The sequence below is a fragment of the Pygocentrus nattereri genome, chromosome 9 (genome assembly GCF_015220715.1).
Source record: "Pygocentrus nattereri isolate fPygNat1 chromosome 9, fPygNat1.pri, whole genome shotgun sequence".
NCBI classification, from domain to species: Eukaryota; Metazoa; Chordata; class Actinopteri; order Characiformes; family Serrasalmidae; genus Pygocentrus; species Pygocentrus nattereri.
This window is the reverse complement of record NC_051219.1, coordinates 38,711,948-38,736,064: the sequence shown is the minus strand read 5'-3', so window position 1 is coordinate 38,736,064 and position 24,117 is coordinate 38,711,948. Positions and strand designations below refer to the sequence as shown.

The 24,117-nt window shown below is 39.8% G+C and overlaps 1 protein-coding gene across 1 annotated transcript in view; it reads right to left on the bottom strand.

Annotated features, from left to right (window-relative positions):
* The window catches only part of LOC108436323 (kelch domain-containing protein 8B), a 124,352-nt gene extending 101,194 nt beyond the window's left edge, over positions 1 to 23,158 (bottom strand). The window contains exons 1-3 of the mRNA XM_017712744.2: positions 22,967 to 23,158; positions 10,315 to 10,514; positions 8,271 to 9,246 (exon numbers count right to left, since the gene is read on the bottom strand). Coding sequence (XP_017568233.1) covers positions 8,271 to 8,661 — 391 coding nt within the window. The 5' untranslated portion in view covers positions 8,662 to 9,246; positions 10,315 to 10,514; positions 22,967 to 23,158. The remainder of the gene's footprint in view (positions 1 to 8,270; positions 9,247 to 10,314; positions 10,515 to 22,966) is intronic.
* Positions 23,159 to 24,117: the final 959 nt, after the last annotated feature.

Here is a 24,117-nt window from a genome sequence, read left to right as displayed (position 1 = left end):
TAAACTTCTCAGCTGGAAACAGAGTGGAGAAAAAAGTACGTGCTGTCAGTTTCATGACATTTAACTTTGTCTGTGAGGAAATTCAGTTTCTCTTTAATCGTTCCTGCGTTGAACTATGGTGAAAAGTATCCTGGAAGACTTCCTTTTAGTACAACTTGGGTGCCACTGTATGAACTACTAATGGAAAAGAGAGCTGGATAAGCATCATAGCACTTTTTCTTTTAAATCCCAGGCTTTGTGGCCTTCTGGGGGACTACTTCATTATTTTGATAATTATTATTAAATATTAAGAGTTCAATATTTGTTTGTACATATAAACACTTACAGACAACAGCTTACAGGATATGTGTCATTTTCTAGATATCTGGGGATAGTATATATTTTTAGATATCTACTATCCCCAGATATCCAAAACATAAAAAGATGAAATATAAAAAATCATAAGTAATATAAAAATATAAAACATAAAAAAAATTAAAAAGCATCAAATAATGAAAAACAACCAAACAAGCAAAAAGGTGTAAAGAAAAAAGGGGAAGAGAAAATGGGGCAGCAAGAATGTCTGTGTGTGTGTGTGTGTGTGTGTGTGTGTGTGTGTGTGTGTGTGTGTGTGTGTGTATGTGTGTGTGTGTGTGTGGGTGTGTGTGTGTGTGTGTGTGCATTAAATATACACATTATGTGGTTGGGAACACGATAAGATGGTAAATGTATTAAATGGGAAAGTGAATTAATGAATGTGGTCATATTTGTAATATGGGTAATATTGTTAGAAGTTGTTACGTAGCGTGTCCCACATTGTCCCACTTATTTTTTTTCTACTTTTCTAGTTCAGGAGAATGGTTTTCTTTGCTACGGTAACAGTAATGAGTATAGTATACATGCATTGATTTGGGATAGTAAGCATAGAGTGGTCATCTAGACATGGGGAAGCTGGAATTCGTCAGGCCAGATGAACAGAAGTGTGCTCAGTCACAAGTTGTCAAAAATCTTGTAAAGGTGTGCAGTACCAGATAGCATGGGGGTAATCATCGGTTGCGTTTAAGGAGCTCTGTGAACAAAGAAAACAATCACAGCAAATCCTATTTTTTCTGTGTGTAGCGTGTGGAGAAATTTGGATTGAAGGAAATTAAGGTCAGTATTTTCAGGCAAATGCAGATTTTTGTTGGCACTATGGGTAATCAATTTTTTGCCCATTTTGCAGCTGGAAGGTGTTTTCTTGAGTCAGCATAGTTTAGTTATTTACAAAATTTTGTGGGGGACTTTTTCAGTCAATGAACCAAAGTAGATTTTTATTTAATTCTAAAGAGAAAAGTTAAGATCAATTGATATTCTCTTTAACTTTATTCTTAGTGATATTCTTGAAAGAAATATTTTAAAATATTCTTCTAATCTTGTGACAGCTTCAAACTTGTCTTACACTAAAAGAGTTGACAAGGTAAGTTTTTTGACAATCACATTTTAAAAATGTGACTGTTAAAATAGAACAAGGAGAATTTTTATTAATTTTCTCCATCATCAGTTCTAGTTCTTGTTTACTGAAAAAAAATTAACTTATGCATTTTGTCTTTCCTCCATTTTGCTTCCCTCAAACACTGTTTATAATAAACATAATAACCAGTTAATTCAAAATGTATCTCAGGATGTTTATGACAAGATATAAAATGTAACATGATATTGATGGGCTACATAACAAATTACCTACAGCTAGCACAAGAAAACCTTATTGAAATATGTGTTTGTTAAGAGAATGCTCGGGAACTTTAATTTTGGAGAAATGTATTAAAAAACATTCTCATAAACCTTTTTCTTACGCACAGTTGTAAGCTTTTTCTTAGGAAAATGTGATTTCTACACAATGAGTACTGACTCAAGTCAAGTCAAAGTTTCTTTATACATCTCTTCTCACAAAATACGTTGTCACAAAGTCACAAAATAAATAGATAAATAAATAATTCAGGTCCCAAGTTCCCAAGAGCATGGCAACAGCGGCAAGGAAAAACACCCTAAGAGCAAGAGGAAGAACCAAGAGTCAAAAAGGGAATCCATCCTCCTCTGGACGACACTAAATAGAATTGAATATTAAGACCAACTGGTGGCCAGATACTGAAATATATATGTTCATATATATGTTGAGGCAGAATGATGGATAGGACCCCAATAAAACACCAATGAACTAATGCACCACAAAATCAAATCAAATCAAATCCAATTTATTTGTATAGTGCTTTTTACAATGGATGTTGTCACAAAGCAGCTTCACAGAATTAAAACAAAAAAACACACACACACACACACACACACAAACACATACACACACACACACACACACACACACACATATTTACTCACTACAACAGGTCTACTGGGTTTAGAAACAATGAGTAATGTATTAATTATTGAGGAAACTGGACCAGTTCAATTAGAAAAGAATCAGAGATGCTTTAAATAACAACCAATGTGAGTGAGCCTGCCTCTATGCAAATGAAAGAGAGAGGGAGAAAGATAAAGAGAAAACAGAAAATGAGTGTTTGCGTATTCTTTCACCTATTCTTCAGTGTTCCTTAGAAGCCAGCGGTGTACGCTTCACTTAGCAATCAAGTGCACTGATGCACGCTGGGTCGCAGAGAGAGATCAAACGGTCCTTACACAATGACATGGAGAGAAAAAAGGCTAATGGTTTCAGCGCTTTTTATTCCAGATTGTTAGTGTGTGCTTATATGTATGCATGAGATAAAGGGTTTATAAGTAGCACACATCAGAGAGAATTTGCATGTGAGTGAACATTTCACAAACATTAGTATTCTGTTTGGGTTTATGCCTATGCAAAAAAAGTGGATGGGTAATAATTACTGCAACTTAGAGGCACATATGATTTTAACAAATAGTGCCCTAAAACAACATGTACTAAAGCAACAGAAAGCAGGAAATGAAACCATAAATTGAACAGAGGGTGTTGTTTTTAGTATGGGTGTGCTGGGGTGAGAGTGCATTTTTATGCCTGTCTCTCCCCTCCACAAAGCAGAGATGGATGTGTTACCATAGAGATCTGCATCTCCACCAACTCTGATGGGTTTAGCTCTCAATCTCCTCTAGCATTTTCATATAATGAGCAAGCTCAAGCACTCACTCCCATAAAGACGCCACTTTCACACCTCAAAATACAGCCCAAAATACACATATCAGACTGGCCGAACAGTCCACAGCTTGCCTTATGCTCACCAACGCACAATACAGAGAGCAGCATTGTGATGTTTTAACAAGGCCAAAAAATGTGAATACAATTAGTCTATGGACAGCCCAAGAAAAATATTAAATATCATTTTATAGTTCAATTTAGGTTAGGGGCTTCTACGGTCATTCCGTCTTTATCCGAGAGAGAGAGAAAGCATATGTGGCAGTTCCTGATCAATAATAGCCCTCAAAAAACTCTTTTCACATAACACCTGTCAGAGAACCATATAGCCTCATTTCACAACATGTCTTTACTGTTCTAATTTTTTTCCATCCATATCTCATAGTTGCACTGTGGACAAAATACTTTGTCCAGAATCCTTTGTCCAGAGTTTGGTGTCTCATTAGAGGAAAAACCCAGTGACTTTCACTTATTAGAAACATTGTTCGCGCTGACCTCAATTCAAACGCATTATGCAGTCGGCGGCTGATAAAACCAATCTCTTACAGAGGAGAAGTCCTTTCTGGTTTGCATAATTCACTGTGTGGAGAGCCCCACCGGCAGCTATCGCAGGTTCCCTTCTGGTATAGGAGGACAAAACGTAGACATTAGGCAGCAGTTAAGTCTCTGCAGAAGCAGATATGAGAAAGAGGATGTTCAGAGGCATATTCTAAAGTAGACTTTCCCTGAGGGTAAGTGCACCACCCAAAAACTTTTACAGATCTGGCTCATTAGCCAAAGGGTATTTTGGGAGAAGAGCGAAAGGTTAGGAAAAAGTTACTGTGAAGGAAGATAATGGAAGAGATCATATAAAGCAAGTATTAAAATGCTAGGCTTCAAAAGGATAATGAGAGGGAGATGAGGTGATACTCTGGCACCAGCTGCGTTTCTAGGACAACGTCATCTATGCTAGATAGCATAAATATAGGATATCACTCAACATGTTTAAAAGTTAAATTATGTTAAAGTATGTAAATACCATAGTATCTCACTATGGCTTCAATTAAATTAAAACAGGCTTGGGGTGCAACTCAGATGCTCAGGTACAACCCTAAAAATAAAGTGTTCAATATGTCAATATAAAATGATGTTATTCCAAGTAATTTTGGACCATTATGAATCAAACAGTCATACAAAGTTAAGGGCAGCTGGTGTTTTTGTCAAATAAAAAAGGAAGCTACAATTTTTTGCTATGACATTGACAGTGTGAAAGGTCACTGGGTTAAGGGGGTTCAAACAAAGCTAGTCCAATCAAAAGAGGTATGACAGCATGAGCGCAGCTGGAGCTTGGCAGAGAAAGCCAAGCTAATGGTAGTGGAGCTGATATAGATCCAGTAATAAGTACCCTGTCTTTCTCTCTCACACACAAAGAACTGACAAAAGCAACAACAAGAGTGGAGGGAGTCATGGGTTGGCACAGCTCAGCCTGCTTCGTTCTAAAAATGTCTTTGGGTCAAATATACACACGTACATGCACAAACACACACATATACACACCTGTTGCTAGGCAACAGCAATGCTCTCTTGATCAGGAAGTGAGAAGGATACGGGAGAAAGGAGGAGAAATGAGAATTAGAGAAGCAGACACATTAGAGAGCAACAGAAGGGCACAAATGGAGTAAGGGATGAATAGGGAGTAAACGGGGTTTTGAAAACAGTTGTGCCAATCACAGCCTCACAGCGATGCGGGGCTCCTACAGGTGAGTGATCAGACCGTTAGTCCAAATGGTGAGCTGTTAGGTGAAATAGTCTCAACGTCCAAATGCCAGCATGCTAACAATCAGCCCTAAACACCTCATAATCACCTGGAGAAATCTATTGGCAATACAGCCACCACGCCCAGAGTATTCATTCCTCTAAATTCTCCACAGAACACTTAGAACCCTCAAATCATGGCTTTGTTAACCCTATGCATCCAATTTTCTGACAAAATAAAAAAGGATAAGGAAAACACTCCCCAAGGTGGCTCAAACCACTGATCAAAATCAGGGGACTGTAAAGGTTAACAGATTTCAAAGACATGCAGATACGATGATATCCTCAAAGCAATTTGCTCTGTAAGATGATGCAAGGTACAGAAGGCAACAGAGCACTGAGAAGAAGAGAGAAAGAGGGGAGCACATCAGAACTTTTGAGAGAATACAATAATCATTAGTTTCTATTTCCAGGCTAGTCATTTCTTTTTTAAAGCAAGCCTTGACCAAAATTGCAGCACACAGACAAGACAATTTACACATAACACTTCAACAAACTTTTTAATTTGAGAGGGTATGTTTTTCACACCAAGTGAAAAAAAATGCTAAGTTGCTGCAAAGTTTTTCATCCTTGTTGAAAGGCTAAATGATTTTGACTCTAGATTCTGTTCCTGTTCCTACATGTGTGTCTTGCCTGAAAATATGACTGCATTTTAAATCAGGCTGATCCTCTCATAAAGAGTAGAAGTAGGTTGACTTTTAAAGTATTAAGCTGTTTTAAAGTTTCTTCGAACGAGTAAAAGTAGTGTCTGAGATAAAATGATCACTTTATTTGACATTCAGTCAAAGTTTTGCAGATGGCTTTAACATACAGTGCACATCTTTCATGGATTATCCTACAGAAAAAAAGAGATAAATCCTGTGCAATTCATGACCATTGCTGATTTTAAATCTCAGATGAGTGAACTCTTAAGCCCCTTTCTGATATAAAACTCAGAACATTACTGGATTAACTTTACCAGTAATGCCGGCAAACTCCCCTTTTACACTTGCAGCCTACTGCTAGAACAACGCTGGGTCCAGTGTGTTCATATATATCAGGAGAATCAAGACGCAGGATGTGATGTTTGCCGGAAGATGCTTTGTTCTGTTGAAAAGATCATCTCATTAAAATGTCATCCTCTTATCTGACAGTGTTTCAGTTTTGGTTCACAATTGAGGCTACCCAGATCATTGCTGAGCATTTTGCTAAGAATTACTCGGGATTCCAACCCCAACTCACACTCACACAAAACCCCATCCCAAGAAATTCCCAGAACATTTATAGGTACAACTACACGTGTGAAAGTTGCTTTAGAGCATGGATTCATCTGCTAGATTATGAGCGTCTTTTCTCAGAAGAGTTTCACATATACAAGTCTGAAATAAACTCTTCTCAACAACATGTATAACTGACACAATTCAAAACTTTAACACCTTCAAAGTGTCAAATTTAAAATAGCTGTTCGTAAGGGATGTTAAGTGAACTTCGGCCACCCCAGACATTGCAAAGATGTCACAACCTTTACTTCTTTGCCCTGCAGTTTGCAGTTTTAAAATGGAAAAGAGCTCTAATACAATGTTCTGTGCCTCCCACATAAATTTAAAACAAGGATCTGCTAAGATTTGATTGGTGTTAAATGTTAAATGCTATTAAGAGATTTGTAAGGTCTGGAGTTTTGAGTAAAAATTAGCCATAAACCTTTTCTAATGAATGAAGTACTGCTACATAATATCAATCTAATTGCCAGAAAAACAGAGAATTTCATATAAATACCCTAATTTGTATCTCAAATGTTGAGGGGCCTTACATTAAATAAAAAATAAATGTTCTTTCCTTTTTCACAGCAGAGTGAATTAGTAAGTCCAGCCCAAAAGAAGTTTAGTCATCAAAAGCCAGCCATTGGCACACAGTAATTAGTACGCCCTCATTTGAGGACGACAGGAAATGGGTCATGTTGGGATTTGTATACTTTTATGACTTATAGGCTCTGACAGGGTACAAAGCAGCCATTTGAGAGCAGAAGCTCACAGTTGCTCAAAAGGATGAGTAATAGCAAAGTAATTACATACACATGCGCACATAATTTAGCAGCACTAACTAATTTTACCACACAAAAGAACATTCACGCTTACCTCAGTGGCCCCTCTCTTAACTTTTTCCCACTTCAGTCTAAATGTCATAACTGTCATACACTGTCAAAAGGATAATCTTTATGACAAAAGCTCTGCACTGAAGTCCTGATGCTAATAACAAGTACACCCCTGCCTGTCTCTACCGACGACGGGAGAAGATTATTCATACTTCTATTAATATGACAAAAGTGTCTCGGAGCGGATGCGAGTGGGCCAGAGGCTGCTGTGCTTGGTGCAGGTCAGGCTGCAGCAGCTGACCGCCTGCTCAATGAAGTGAACCGACTTTTCAGACTCGCACCTCTGTTCACTCTGCTTTCTCTTTCCCTCACCCATCAGCCCTGATATGCAGTAGCCAGTGAGCCATGTTGAGGAGCAGACAAACAAAAACAGACAGAGTTAGAAGGAACAAAGCTGGCCTTTTTTAAGCGTGTGTTCACTGCTGGTTTCCTGTTTAAAAGGTGTATACAGAGCAAACCAGGTGATGAATGTACCAGCGAAGTGGGAGCACAGTTACGGTGGAATAATTCACAAAAGGACAGGAAGAGGAAACAGGCGAGGCAATCCCTAAACTAAACATTCATCCATCTCTCCTCTCTGTCATGCTCAAATACACCTAAATACTCACTCTAGGATAACAGAGAGAGAGAGAGAGAGAGAGAGAGAAACAGAATGACTAATGGGTTTTGATTGGGAGCTTGTGAATCCACAGCTCTCAAACAGACTAGTGTTTGAGAGGCAGTCATTACAGCAGGAGTGATTGGACAGAGATAACACAGCTAATCACACAGAGCCAGTTGAGAGAGGAATAAATGAGTACGATTGTGACTTTTCTCTCTGCTGTCTATGCAAGCTGGTTCCTGGAATATCGTCAAACTCTCCATCTTAAATAGCAAGTGTCTAATCTGAATCTATAATAAGAGGAGTTTAGCTATACATATTTGGCTTCCTGATGAGAAGCAGATGCATAAGAGGGAATCTGTCTGAACAGGAGATTTACAGTAGTCTCGTAATACATTGTTTTGTCCTGAATCCACCCCCGGATTTCACCTGCATCTTGTTCAGTTGATGTGTTTTAGCATAGGGTTCAAGGGGATAAGCTGTTCCTCTGCTTTCTTGCTAAATTTTAGTTGATTCCTCCTTAAGAACTGCTTATGTTGAAGATGCCTGTTACAATACAATTAGTTCATACATTCTTCTAATGAAAATGAAAGAGAGACCACTGTTCTTACCTATCTCCAACGAGGTTATGCCCATGGATGCCTGGCCCAGTCCTGCTTTTCTTTCCCACTTGCCCTCATCAGGGTGGTAGACTTCCACTGATGCCAGTGGACTCTGCTGTGCATCCATGCCACCCATCACCACCAGCTGGTCCCCTAGGGTTACGGCTGAGGCCCCCGCCCGTGCTGTGGGCAGTGGGGGCAGCTGGCACCAGGTCTGGGTTTCTAGATCCAGGACTTCAGCCAAGTCAAGTGGCAGGCCGTTCTCACTGCAGCCTCCCAGCACATAGATACGTCCAGCCCAGAGCGCGGCCGTGCAGTACACACGGCCTACAGCCATTGGGGGGTACGCCTCCCAGTGCAAAAATTTCACAGGGCTCAGAGCCATCTCGGGTATGGGCATGGCTCCACACGGGCACAGAGGCGACGGAGCATCACAGGGGCACAGGGAGAGAGGAGTGCAAAAACAAGGCAAACAAAACAACAGGCAATAAACAAACAGGGCAAACAGAATCTCTGGAGTGGCGGCTGCTGTCAGTTTGCCAGAGCGTCTTTTTCTCCTCTCTGAAAACGGGGGCTGGAGGAGGGGGCTGTTGGGAGTTGAAGTTTGGGGGTGGAAGAATTCAACTGCAGTAAACTGCAGAAAAATAGCCTTCAGTCTCTCTTGATGTTTTATTCATATTTGTTGACTTTTTTACCAGCCAGCCATCTATATACATCTTTTACCTCCTTTCACTGCACAAGAAAGTGAGGTGGTCAAAATAAGTGGAAAACACAGGTAAAGCAATCACTCCAGAAGTAGAACTCCACCTGGAAAAAGGATGCTTGTTGATGACCTTCAGTAATTCAGCTACTTGATCATCAAGTTAGGTTTCAGGTGTAATGCCTCTGAAGGTTCCCATAACCGATGATTGCAAGAAGGTCCTGGTCTTGTCAGCTTGAGTCTCAGAGCCAGCAGTAATCCACAGCCATCACTTCTTATACCCTGCTAATAGAGGCAGATGAGAGAGACATAAAAAGAGAGAAAATATGAGAAGAGTGACAAAGGGAGATAAAACTGTGTAATGCTACTAATTAAAGTGCAGAGCTGACCAATGCAGTGAGCTTATTTCAAGCAGAGCAGGAGCTGCAGGTCCCTTTGGGGCCAAAGCGATCCTCCCTGCGAGACAGCCATTCATAGCACTGTGTCAAACAAACCCAGTCACCCACATGATTTGATGGCTAAAGCACTGACATTTACCATTTACAGCCTTGAATCCGGAGAGGACAAAACTGGCAAGTGTGTGTGTGTGTGTGTGTGTGTGTGTGCACGTGTGAGAGAGAGCAAGACAAAAGTGGTGAGGTTCAGAAAGCAGCAGTCTGGCCCTCTCCAAAGGTCAGTGTGTGTACTGAGAATCGCAGCTAGGGGCAGCCACTGCAGCAGCCTAATTGGGAACTGGACATCTCTAATTAGCATGCTTATTAAGATGAGGTGTGTGATGGAAACAGCTGCCTAGGGCTGAGATGCAGGAGGAGAGGAAGGAGCGAGGAGCACAGGGAGAGGTGTGTGAGAATGTGAAAGAGACCATGAGAGTTAGAACTGGCTATATGTAGGAGAGAGAGATAGAGATAGCATGCAGAGGAATCCTCAAAAGCTTGCTGAAGCGTGGCAGCGAAAAGAAAAGTGTGAGTGTGCTCTGTCTGCCTAGAGAATAAACAGATGGACACTCTTCCCCTCAGAGACAACAGCACTGATGGAGCAGAATGGGGGATAGATAGAAGGCTAAGGGTGCTGAGTCAGAGCTTCTCAAGTGTTTGTGTGTGTGTGTGTGTGTGTGCGGGAGGGGGGGGGTGCGCAACAGTCTCCACATGTAGTCTAAGACTTGTGTCTTGTGTCTTGTTCTCACCTTGTTTGAAGCAGACAGGGAGTCCTATTAAGGTCCTTAGTGACAGGGCCCTACAGTATGCTATGAATTACTGCATGGACTGGTCAGTCTGCCTAATGATTCATGCTAACACATGCTATGAAAGGGGTGTAGTAGGTGAGGGAAAAGGCAAAGGTAAATTAACCAGTTACCCAGAGCACGTGCTTCCCTTCCCATTAGCCTTCAGACTTTCCTCCAATAAAATGAATTGCAGGCCTAGAATTTATCCTTGATGAACTGTTGGTAAGGTATTTCAGATGAAATGTCTTTCATCAGATGAAGTCCAATGGTTCAGTCTAGTTGTAGGATAGGTGGTTTCACACAGCTCTATAGACCTCTTCTGCTTGATTTCCTAGAAACGGACAAAAACCAGAATAAACTTGAGGCACTCAAAGAGGGGTAAGAAGAACAGTGTTGAGAGATAGAGAAAGAAAGAAAGAGAGAGAGAGAGAGAGAGAGAGAGAGAGAGAGAGAGAAAGAAATGGGAGGTGAGAGATTTTGGGTACTCTCTTTTGGGGAAGAGTCTTAATAACTTACTGTGGGAAAACAACACAGATCACAGTTGAATCTCAAGACAACAATAAAACATAATCGCCTTAAAAGAAGGTTTTCTACCAAACCGTGCAAAGACAGACCACAAGACTCAACATAATCTTTTCAATCAAGATACAATTTACATCAATAATTCTGGAGAATCAATCAGACATTCACTTGACTGATGCAAACTGACAAACATATCTGCCAAGGCCAGTCTTAAAGATCTCTAAATTAAATACAGTTAAAATAATAAAGTGTAGAAATTTTAGTACAGTAGCATCACTTATAGTGCAGTGCAAAACTTTTACACACTTAATTAGAATAAAAAAAACTATTTAGCTGGGTGATAAGCCTTTATTTGCATAGAAAAATACTAGTATAACAAGTAACATTAATACATTAACAATTTTACATATGTCAATGTGTTTATTTAACCATTTCCAATATACTTCTCATGCCAGCCCAGTATTATTTGTAGTTATCATCCAGTACCTAGTTTGGCTAACCAGTGCTTCATAAAGCATGCTAGTGCTTTGTGCTTTAAACTAATTGAAAAAAGATCAATTACTTCTTTAAAAGAAATATTTTTTTTGTTCTTTTACTGTATGTGTGTGCATTTTGTATTTATTCTAAATATGTATGTTTTTTGCAAGCCAAAGCACATTTATGGCAAAGATAAATGGATTTGGATAAATGGATAAGTGCTCATAGACATTTGCTCACTACTGTAAATGTTCTGCCCTTCATGAGAATATGACTGCGATATCATTATGTATCCTTAACTAAAACTAAAGGCTTTAAACTTAGCACTAGCTGTATGGCCATAAATATTTTACCAGTGTATCTTTCTTTCAGATACCAGGTCACCAGGTTACTTCATCTTAAAATGTCCTAAAAAATGATCCGGAGCAGTTTTATATTTGGTACTCAATATATCAAATAGTATTCTGTCTTTAAAGGTAGAGTATATGACACACTCGAGACAGAAAGCATTTACTGCAACTATAGGCTGTTCATTTAGAAATCTACTTTGAAATTTGCCATTAATCCCTACCTTGTACAAAGGTACAGACACTCTTACTCTTGTCTTTCAAATCGGATGAAGAAACACAACGCTCTCCAACAAGCACTTTACTGTTTTAGTAAGATACGCAGTTTTGGAAAGGACAAAACCATTTTTAAAAATAGTTGAAAAAAAAAAAGACAGGAACAAATCTGGAATAACAATATGACAGTATAAACATAGAGATCTCTTCTTCTCTGGGCCCCAGATTGCAGTGGACTGGAAAATTAGGCCTTATAAGGCAATGCCATCTCATTTATCTGTATTTTTTACTGATCTTATATATGTCTGCTATTTTTGTCTACTGCTCTTTCAGAGTTGCCTTGCTAAGGGGACCATTCTGAGCATTTCCTTCATCTCCTTTGTGTGTATGGACAGTAAAGAAATAAATGGGAGAGCATGGCTCCTTCCCAAATGCAATCTGTTCAGCTCAGCTTCTCTGTAGCACCACAGTTTAGTGAGTGTCACCTTAATCAGCAGTGATTCCCTCCATATGACAGGCCCAGCACACACACACAAACCCCCTGGGGGAAACACCAGGGGGCACAAAAGAGAAAGTTTGTGTGTGTGTGTGTGTGTGTGAGAGAGAGAGAGAGAGAGAGAGAGAGAGAGAGAGAAAAGGCAAGGAGGTGACTCAACCCCCACTGCTTTATTTCTACCATGGAGCTTCAAAGCTCGGTAGCAAACAAACTAATATTTTAGAAAGTTTCTAAAAGCCCTGGTCAGAAGAGAAAACATACATCCAAACAGAAAAAGATGAGGTGATTGACAGCATAGTTTTCTCACTAATCTGTGGCTCTTGATTAAGATTTCCAGTGAGAGATTATACCTATGGGAAACCCAGCAGAAACTCCTGCGTTAATAGGACACTTAATCAGTGAAATGCATTTGCATTGCAGAACAGCAAAGGAGGAATTTAGATTTTGATGCAGGTGTGGTTAACATAATCCATGAGAAATTCACTTGGATACAAATCGATTTAGTTAAAAAAAAAAACACTTACTGAATAAATACTGAAAGACTGGATAAAACTGAAAGGGGGAAGCAGATTAGTTTTCCTTCTAGAAGTATAGTATTTGATACCTTGAACAAAAAACAGCTTTTTATTTGCTCTATAACTGCACTGTAGAATCTTTATTTCTGTCAGTCTTCCAATTTTAAGCACAATGAAATAGTCTTATAGACTTCTTTAAACTCCTGTCTGCAAACCATCATCACTCACTGTGCTCTCTATTTGTTTGGGGTTCAGATCACACTGGACAAGCTGGTAAATCTTCATCCTGCAGCCCTCCATAATCCATTTTTCTGAACGAAGCTCTCAAGCTGGAGTACACCTCCTTCCCCCTCCTACCGACCACAAATTCAATCTGAAATTTTGATGCCGGCTGTCATTTATAATTCATCCCTGCTAACGTCTGCTACACTGTTTCCTCTCTCCTGTGCCGGCGTCATGTCGCTCCCTGATTCCTCTGCTCTTTTCTGCACTCTTTGACAGTCGTTTCGCGCAGGCCCCATGTTTCTGTGGCGTTTAGCCCACAGTGCAGAAACACGATTACACCTCACTGAGAGGGTCCCAGGGAGTGAAAGGAGTGGAGCTGGGAAGGCAAAAGAACAACAAGTAGGGTATGCTTAAAGCAAGCTTTCATAAGACTCGTATATAAAAACAATGTCATATATGTGTATTTTGACTGTAATCCATAGGCATTCAATCCTACACAAAGAAGAATTCATGCGTGTGATCAGCCTTTCATATTACATGGGATGCCTGCAATATTGTCAGTATAGCAGCACAGATTAGAGAAGGATGAAAGGAAAAGGTCTGACAGGCACATAGTGAGTTATGCATATGGATGGATACATACATAAACATGGGTGGACAGCTTCCTCTAAACCTTCAAATAGCAAAACCTGAAAGGCCATAAAAGCAGCTATGTGAAAATCATACTACAAGTCGTTACTGAATATTCATGTTCATAATCACACAAATACAAAGATTCCTGCCTGCAACAACCAGCAAAAGGTGGACTGAAGAAAAACAAGACTGAGTGACAAAGTACATATACAGACATGCATAATACATACACAGAAAGCAACCTGAGTTCAAAGACACAGAAACAGAAATGGTGGCAGAAAACAGGACAGAAAAATATGCATTAAATGAATAAAATAAAATATCAGAGTTGCATGTGTTTGTGTGATAAGCTGCAGCAGTACTGATATCTTGCTGCATCGCCCAGGTGCATTGCCCAATCAGACGCTCCACTGCTCTTCTGCCCAACCGCTCCACCAGCAGAAAAAAGCTAAAAAGCAACACACACTCTCTCTCTTCCCTGCTGACAAACACCCAACCCGCATCTCATACGAGCACCAACCACGGTGCTGTTAACTTGTGATAAATATAATATTCAGTCTGAAGGACTAGCACTGTGGAACAGCTCTTACAGCAGTCTTACCACCCCCACCCTATTTCCATCTACTGCATTAGTTACAACACTGTGAAAGCACAGAGTTCTGCAGTGTAATGGATTCAAATTACTGTGTTTTTCTTCTCCAGCATTTGACTTTTTACTTTAAATGTGCACTGTCTCTTATGTTTACCAGTGTATTTTGGGCAAAATTGTCTATATTGTACTCCACTACTTTCCCCACACTCGCTCCATTTATAACTCTTATCTTTCTATAAATCTAATCTGTTATGCACTCTTGCCATTTAATACAGTTTTGATTCACTGCTAATTTCATATTGGTCATATATTTTTATAGCCTATGAGGTCTAGAATTTAGTTTCGACATGTTCCCAGATCTATTAATAAATGAAAGAAACAACTGCCAGACAATAAATTTAATAATGAGCTATGGCGAAAAGTAAAATTTTATTGCCTATTCTTTTTTTCAGTTATTAATTACTGAGTTGGATTGTTGTGGATTCTTTAGACCAAAGTAATGATTGCACATTAGAGATGCAACTGGAGCACAGTCTCTTCATAAGCAGCCTCTAAGAAAGTGATAGATTTATTATTATTCTTTCTTTCAGGTTCAGCTACACCCGTTCACCCTGCTGTCTGACTACAGGCCTGTGGTGTCTTTCCCCACTCTGTCCTCCCCTCTGACCCCTCCTGGGACTGGATAACCTCAAGGCGAACCACACAAACTAGGCCAGACATGGGAATGGAAAGAGAGAAGAAAATAGCTCTGGTGAATGATTGTACTAGCGGATTAAGAGACTGGTACACACAACTGGTGCCAGACAGTGGGTCATTTATGGAAGTCCAGGTGTAGGAATGGAATGGGGTTGTAAAACTCATAAGAAATACAGTAAAAGTATGGTCAAACTTTACTCACTGGAGCATGAACTCAGAGATATGGTGCAGGTAAAACTGCATACATCAATGAGCAGACATACTGCTTTCAAACATCACTGAGGTATATTTACTTTGTCATCTCTCTTTCGAATGGTTACTCAAGCTTTAAAAGATCCAGGATTATACTGCGGAAAACCGGCCTGCCAGTGATAAAGAAATATAATGCATTATCATTTCTCGTGACCCTTCCTGTACACCATAAATGTAGCACACAGACGAGCACATCTGCACGTGCATGATCACCAATCAAAAATGTTTTCAAAAGCCACGCTCTGCTTTATACACAGTGTACCTTCAGCACCTCCTCTCTGCTTCTTTTTACTGTCAGAGATTCAGGTGAAAGAATCTGAAGCTGTGTTGCCAAAGGCCTGAGAGAGAGAGGTCAGCAGAGCGAGAGAAAAAGAGAGAGAGAAAGAGAGTTAGCCAGGGAGCGGAAATAAAGTCTGTCAGGTCGGTGTGGCCATCTCTGCTAAACTTCATTTTTAAGCTGCAGCGCCGCTTGTAGAGAGACAGTGCACGTTTTCGTCACTGGCCTCATTCAGGCTAGGTCCAAGCACGCAGACGGCGCGCTTCGGCCTTCAACTCAGCTTTATAATCCTGACAGCTCCTTCACTGGAACCAGACACAGTGACACTTCTCTTTAAGGAGCCATAGACCCACAGCCCTCTTCAAAAACGAAATGACAGACCACATAAACGTCTCTGAAGAGAAGGACAGTGTATCAAAGAGCTCTGTGAAACAGCTCTTACATTTACAGAGCCAACACAGCTTCCAGCTCCACTAGAAATCCCTAAGAGAACCCATAACATTCATGTCACTGTAATGTTGTCTGCAGTACTATTTGATTAGCACTTTGTGGGAATGTCTACCATGTTACCATCACTTCTGAACTAAATACATTTTCATATGTTATAAGAAAAGATACTGCTTATGGTGACGTTCTTGTTCAAGTAACCATTCGAGTTTACTCACTCCTGCATCTTCTTGTAAAGGCTACAGGAAGGAAATCCCTCCCTCTGAAAGGGTTTTTTTTTTTTGCTGCTGTTTTTTTTTTCATTTCCTTTACTATAGTGGTTCCTAGAGCTTCACTGAGCACAAACTTGTACATCGATTGGGACTGTGTGGAGCTTTCCTGGACCACCGGCACCATGGCATTAGTGAAAAAAGCATGCTTTTGAAAGCATGCTTACATATGGCATCTCCACATGACACAATAGCAGCTCAGCAGTGGACAGGAGAGTTCTTCAGAGTCATCAGCTTAGCCCAGAAGATCATCAACTGCTCGCTGCCTTCCTTGGAGGAGGTCTTCAGGACCCGCTGCCTCAGCAAGGCAACTAACATCCTGAAAGACCCATCTCATCCTGGTCATCATATGTATGACCTGTTACCATCAGGCAGACGCTACAGGTCCATCACTTCAAGGACAAACGGGATTTAGAACAGCGTCTACTCCAGTGCAATAAGAGAACTGAACACTGCATAGCGCTGACAGTGCACACTGCCATCCATGCTCCAACAACACAGGAATAAATTCTTTCAGCTCCTTTCCAAAACATCCTCAAGGGATATTAAAAGATGTTGACATTCAATGGCATTTTATATTTACTATTAAACTGCATCTGTAAACAGAAATATGTGCAATACCCTCATGTGCAATGCCATAGCTGCATAACTTATTTTACTTTTATAATTTAATTTTAAATTATTTTAGCTTAGTTTTTTTATTTTTACTTTTTAAAATCAATTCAAACTATATAATCTTTCTTTTAACATCTTGCATTTTATATTTTACAAATAAATATAAGACATATTATTTTTTATCCTACATTCATACACTCACGAGCCATAGATATATGTTCTAAGCGCATACTTCATTCTTTCCTTTAGACACACACACACACACACACACACACACACACACACACACACACACATGCTCCCTATACATCACATACTTTTTTACAGGTTTTTACACACTGCATAGTTTTCACCTGCTGGACACACCTATATTCTTGCTAAACCATGTAACTGTACCGTTAGCTCATCTTTTTTCCTTTAGCCCTTTATCAGTGGTTAGTTTCTGGCTACAGAACCACTGTTGGTTTCTGGCTCTCAACCTAGCAGTGATACTTCAGCAACACAGCTGGCATGAGACCCTGGTACCAGCGTGACACACCACCATGCCACTACTATGTCTGTGCTGGGAAGAGGTCCACCACACAAATAATATCTGATCATACTATTTTCCCTTGTTTTTTAAATTGTTCCCAGCTTTGAATATTAAAAATATGAAATATAAGTGTAGCAAAAATGTTCAAATACACCTACAAAGTGGTCTGACACAAAATCTGAGCTATTTTTGCCAAACAGAAAAAAAAATTATGACCAATTTCCCTATCATACTTTAAGTGTTTAAGTGCATATATATGTTATTTAGTGCAGTTAATTAGTGGTATTGATAAGATTTAATCCTATTGCCATCCTACAACAACCAACCACATATGTGATACTTATCACAGTATCAGATAATATTTACATCATTAACCCTTTAAGGTCAATGCAAGAGTGGTTATTTATGCGGTTTATGCTAATCATACACTAGAAGAGTTTGAAAAGACTTTTAAAACACTGAAATCTAACACCACTTTTTTTAGTCACAGACTATGATTCTTGCAGTATCACTATTTAGAAGACTGCAGCTAGATTTTTGAGATTATTCCCCATCATGCACCTGGTGGAAATTTACAAGCAGATAAAACACTTTTCCTTCCACTTTATAGTGGTACAGATGGGATGATACGTTGACTGGGAGTGTAAAGATCTGCGGCTCAGAACAGTTCACTGCAGAACTGTACACCCTGACAGATCATCACCTAGAATCTTTTTAATTAACGTGTAAAATGTGCAGTTCCTTTTTTAATTTGATATAAAGATTTACTCATCAACACAACATGCAGCATTTCACCATTGTTGATTGGATGTCATGAACTAAACCTAAGGAAACAAACAAACAAAATAAGAAACCAGATTTTTTTACAGAGATCTCAGGCACTCATGCCTGCATTTTCTCTCTCTCTCTCTATCGCGCCAAACGCCTGCACTCTCCCACAAGCGCTCACGCCAGCCCCTGGTGCGTCACTATTTGCATGAGCCAAGACTTAAAACTTACAATAATATTAAATGCGGTTGATTCTGTCACAGCTTAAAGATGAGAAAAGGACTTACTTAAGACCGCCATCTTGACCACCTTACACCAAACGACCGAGATGACGCAAGCGCGACAAGACTCTCTGATTTTATTCCAACATTGCAACAGTGAAATCGCTTGAAAAGTCGTTCGGTGTAAAGCCAGCATTAATCTACTCTTCTCCATAAATAACAGGATGTCTCAGCACTGTTTATTCAATAAGCAACAATTGTAATTTAACAAAGCTAACTGTAATTAAACAAAGGCAAACACATGAATCCCCACATCAGTCATTTTTATTAATACTCCAATTAAAATAATCAATCAATAAGCAGTTATAGATTGAAGCTCTGTTCTGAATGTGCTTGTGTGCTCATTCGGAAAACATCACAGTGCATCGAATACTGAAAGGCAGCATTGTGCTTCTTTTATATGGTGACAGAAAACACAGCAGCACAAATAACACACCAATTCCACATTCCGCATCCATTGTACTATGGATATGCATGTTTAACAGCTACTCTAGTGGCACATTTAAATGAATAAAAGGGGACAAAGCCAAAATCTTTGAACATATTATCAATTAAATGTTAGATTTGATAGGGTAATAAACAAAGAAAAATGCTTTCTTCTGTTTTCTTCTCAGAAAAAACACAGTGTAATACACTTTAAAGAGTGTGTTACTATTAGATTTGCAAACACACACTGCTATTTTATGGAAATGAATGCTCATTTGCTACCAAAATCAATACCAGGTGGTATACCACTACAGATAAGGGGTGAGCAATATGATGATTATAGTGTTATCATGATATTTTATTTCATACTATTGTTTTCTGAGCATGTCATGAATGTCGTCAGTATGTAGAACACTGAACAACTGCATTACAAACACAGTGTAATTAGTCCTGTTTAACCTAATTTACTGCAGTGCAGTATGTGAAAATTTGAATACAAACTATTTTTCCATGCATTTTTTAATGTGACACTTCGGTTTCATTTTTGTGTTTCAAAACCAAATTTTTTTCATTAAATTTCATGAAAATATCTCACGTGATATATTTTTGCCATATCGCCCACTCCTAGTATAGATGATGTACTGAACAGCACCAACATGAATGCTTGTATGTCTGTGTGAACGAGTAAGTGGATGGAAATGTCTGTTGGAGCTCCTCTTCTTCACTCCTCTAATATGCCTGCCAAAGTTGTGTAAAAGGGTTGCAAAGAGGAAAAGTAATGAAAAAAAGATTATCATTCTAATGATCAGGGCCCAGTGGAAATGAGCATCACTGCTTGTGACCGTGCATTTAGTCGAGCTTCCCTGTAAAACAGCTCCTACATTATCTTCTGACTCCATTCTGACACACACATTCCCACAGACAAATGCTCCTGACTAGGACTCTATTTCTTGGAATAATACAGTAATATATTCTCTTCTGCTATTAACATCTCATAAAACAGACTGAAGGTATGCAGTACAAGGAGCTTTATGAGCTTGTTGATGTATGATTGTTCATAGAAATGGCATCCAGCAGTGCAACCTCACATTGCATTGTGCATCCTGAGTCATATACAGAAAGCAAAACACATGCACAGTATTACTAAAGCTATGCAGTTATTACTCATCTGGGAATAGAACTACAGCTACATATTAGAAAAAAATGGCATTTTATTTAACAGTTCAAGTGCTTGTGATATTTTTTCTAAAAAAAAAAAAAAATTACAATACATCTTGTGTCTAGTGCTTTTAGGGACCATTGACAGGTATGTTGTGGTCTATATTGCACTCTTAATAGTCTGTAGCAGCATTTAATTAATGCTGCACACTTAATAAAGTGAAGAGGACTGTGGGGGCTGGGTGGGGTTAGGGGTTATATGGTTAAGTGAATATGCTAATAGGCCATCCATCATCCTCAACAACAGCACACTGCCACTGAAGCCACTGTTTGGCAGGAAGTGAACTTGCCCTACAGGAAGTCCACAATTACATGATAAAATCAAATAAAGGGTGAGTCACTAAAGCCCATTTGGACTGCATTCACACTTCTCTCTGTTTACTTGCTTTTCTAAGGAGATCAGAAACAGACTAGTCCTTCACTTTCCTCATGCATACAAGAGATAAATCAGTATAATAAGTGTAATAATAGGTAAATAGAGACAAAACAAGCCCTGCATTTAACAGCATAAACCAATTCTTAACCATGTCTTAAATTGCTCCAATAAGTGCTGTGAGGTTTGTCTTATAAAAAGCTTTGACCCTTGCCACCACTCTCATTTTTTTCCTTTGTGTAATTTGATAAGAGAGTGTGTCCAGCTTTTTAATCACCCACCAATTCAACCCCACAGTGAGTGTGTGAAAGAGAAGAGATAAAACCAGCACTAACCGCCAGCCTGTTCTCCTGCTCCTATCTGCCTCCTTGTATCTTCTAGCCACTCAATGGAAATTAATTAAATTCAATGACTGGATGAAGCAATTAACTGGCAAGTGCTCGGACACAGAATTGTGCCTGACTAAATAACGAAGAAATTGTCAGCATCAGTGCCCCCCTGACGGAGCTTTGCTAATTTACATTTAGCCATTTATTTTTTCGTTCTGTTTAGCTGATCAAGGTATTAACTTTGTCTGAAACACAGCAACAAATATGCAGTTTCTTAATACTGGATTACATGTTGCTTTGTATGATTCAGCTGAGACTCTTTCAACTCCTCTACTTCACACTCAGGTTGGTTATTAACCTCAGGTCACAGTTAGACTTCAGAATAAAGGCTGAGATCTATTTGCCTGTTTTGCATGATGCAGTGCTTTTACATTCTTGTGATTATCTGCAATCTTATAAGATTTAAGGATGTTTGTTTCAAACCACACACAAAACACAGTTGTGATACAGTCTATAGCCAAAATTCTGACAAAAAGGGGTGATATTTAATATGAACCCATAAAAACTCAGTAATGACCAAACGTCAAAGCTGCTATACATACTTTAGCTTCTACAGTAAATAGAAGAGGCAGTGTGTCAGCACTTCATATGATTATCCAAATGTCTGCCAAGAAAGCAGGGGTTATCACTTCCCAACATGAGGCGGCAATTACTACCTCCAGGGCACACCAGAGAAGACCGAGATCAAACCATTGAGTAATGTAGTACACCTAGTTAAAAGCAAACTGCAGTCGACAGATGTAGCATTCAATGAGCTATAGCTATGTGATGAGAGTTCATGGCAAAGCTTCTCAGTTTCCCCTCAGCTCTTACTTAATGATATCTAGACACCCTCTGCTTTTTTACTAAGAGAGAGGCATGCATAGGAAACACACGGCAGTAGAGAACACTGCGAGTATAGCATTCATGTATTGATGTATGAACTGGACGATGTTAAGAATGCAAGAGTTAAAAATAAAAAGTAGAACAAAGGGACCTTATAGTGTCCTGAGAATTATTATCTTCAAATTTACTAACATCTTTTTCATTGGGATAAATGTGACCCAAGCAACTTAAACCTGTGCAAAATATTAAAGTCTTGGTGGCTTTTCTTCTCCCCCATGTCGTGTGAGCTATCAGTGCTTCTCGCAGTACTACAGGTTAGATTAGCTTAGGTTAGGTTCAGTTCCTACAGCAGAGGGAAGTTTTTTGAAGGTTATAAAATTGTTATAGTGCCCTCAGCATCACTCAAAACAACCAAAACAAATGTTCATAAAATGTAGATATTTCTCACGTTTTATACAGCTAAACACTGATGCGTACAATATGTGCATAGGACAACGTGTTATTTTTATGTTTACCCAGTTGTCCCCATTAAATAAGTAAAAATCATTAAATATTAAATAAAAATGATGCAATGCATTCATTTAGAAACGTTAAACACTGAATGGTGTCAAACTGACCCAGAGATAATAAGAGGATTAACATATTTATGATGAAACGTCTGGAAAAAACATAGAAAATTAATGATCAAAGGGGGACAGCAAGAAATAATCAACGCAACAGGTTAGTAATGCAATTATAAGAGCTTTGGATGAAAATAGTGAAAGCCTGCGTGACTGTGGGATTTTAAACACAGAATAACCACGACAGCAACGCAGACCTGCATATATTTGACGAAGAAAAATCCATGTTAACACGCATGAACTACCAAGCGCTTTTTATAAACCCGAGTGGAGATAAAAACACAACAACACAGTCCGCTGCTCAGAACGTCGCTCGCGAGAGCAAGAACAGTTGGTGCTCGCGCGGCTTCTCACGCGGAACGTCCGTTGGGAATCCAGTGAAAAACCGTTACGGTTCCTGACCGCTGTACACATACCACACGCCTAAAAACACAACTGTCCACCACGAAATCAGTAACATCTGTGGCGGAGGGGCACAGAATAGATAAGGTCCCACTAGGATGTTCACTTTGGACCTGCGTGGGAAAAAACTGTCTACCGCGTCAAACAGCCGTGCTTTCTTTGACAGACTAAACGACTGTTAGTTTAATTACCCCTCACACATTTTTCACGTCTGAAGCTCTTTAAAGGATATACACGTAGGGCCCTTACTGCAATAACGCACCCTTCACAAAAACACAACACCAGCAAGCTAACACGCTAACCTAGCTAACCTAAGTTAAAGCAAAACTTCCAAACGAAGCCAGCCTTCGCCTCTCGGTTCTTTAATTACCTTTACTTTGCTCCCGTCCAGGCGAAAACGTCAGCGACACAGCCCATTAGACAACGAGTAACCTCCGCCAAACTTCACCCCGACTACATCTTGGCATGCTCTCCCCCGCCGGAGAGGGTTCCGCGGCGAACTAGCTCGTTTTTTCGGTTTCGTGAAAAAAGATGCTCGGGCGCATGAATATTTCCATTGGCTCGAGCGTTTCTTTCCCGCCCGTCTTGCGACAAGCCCCGCCTCCTGTGCTGGGATTGGGCAGCCGTTCACAAACACAGGCGCAGAGTGAACTATTAGCCAATCACACAAGCAGGCGAGTGAACTAGTAGCCAATCATAGCGCAGAACTCGGAATACGGGCGGGAAAAAAATCGAGCGGGTTCAAAATCCTGCCTCACTTCGCCCTCCCCGTTCACTGCGATGCGCTGGACGGATGCGCACATGGCGATGGCCGCATGCAGTACATCCATTCACTGAGCAATACGCAAGCACTTGTTCATGCTCCTTTCACTTCGCATAGGATGATTTGTCTTAAATGTGTCAGAGCATAAAATATCAAGTGACGTCATTTTTTAATGGAGCAACTTTGTCCGTCGTCAGCTCCAATTCAGCGCGGGGTATATACTCCCTGCTGGGAAAAGACTATTATAACCATTAGGATTGAAACCTGGTGCTTCTCCTTTCTAATGGGAATTGGCTTAATGAGTACCATTAGTGACCACGAGTTTCCTGTGGGACACTTTTAGATCCCATTAAGAAACCATAAAATGCAACTGGAATCAGTCCCAGAGCACCTGGTAAACCATTTGAATCCATTGCGCTGTGAAACCAACCCATCAGGAAAATATCACTTGGACAACAGCAGAAACCAACAGAAACTTTTAATGGATTCCACACCTGTTTTTTTTCAGCAGGGCTGGCTAAAATCTCAGAGATTGACTTTGCTGTTTGATTTCGTAAATAAAAATATTGATTATAATAATACTAACAGTAAATAATGTGAGGAATTTGAACGCACAGCCGCCCTGCATTGAAGTTTAAACGTACTGACCGACGGACCTACAGAGCCCTGCTTGCGACATCCTGTATAAATAAAAATAATGCGTGGCCACGACTTAGTAAGGCGTGGGAACAAGATAGTTAACTCGTGGCCACGCCTTG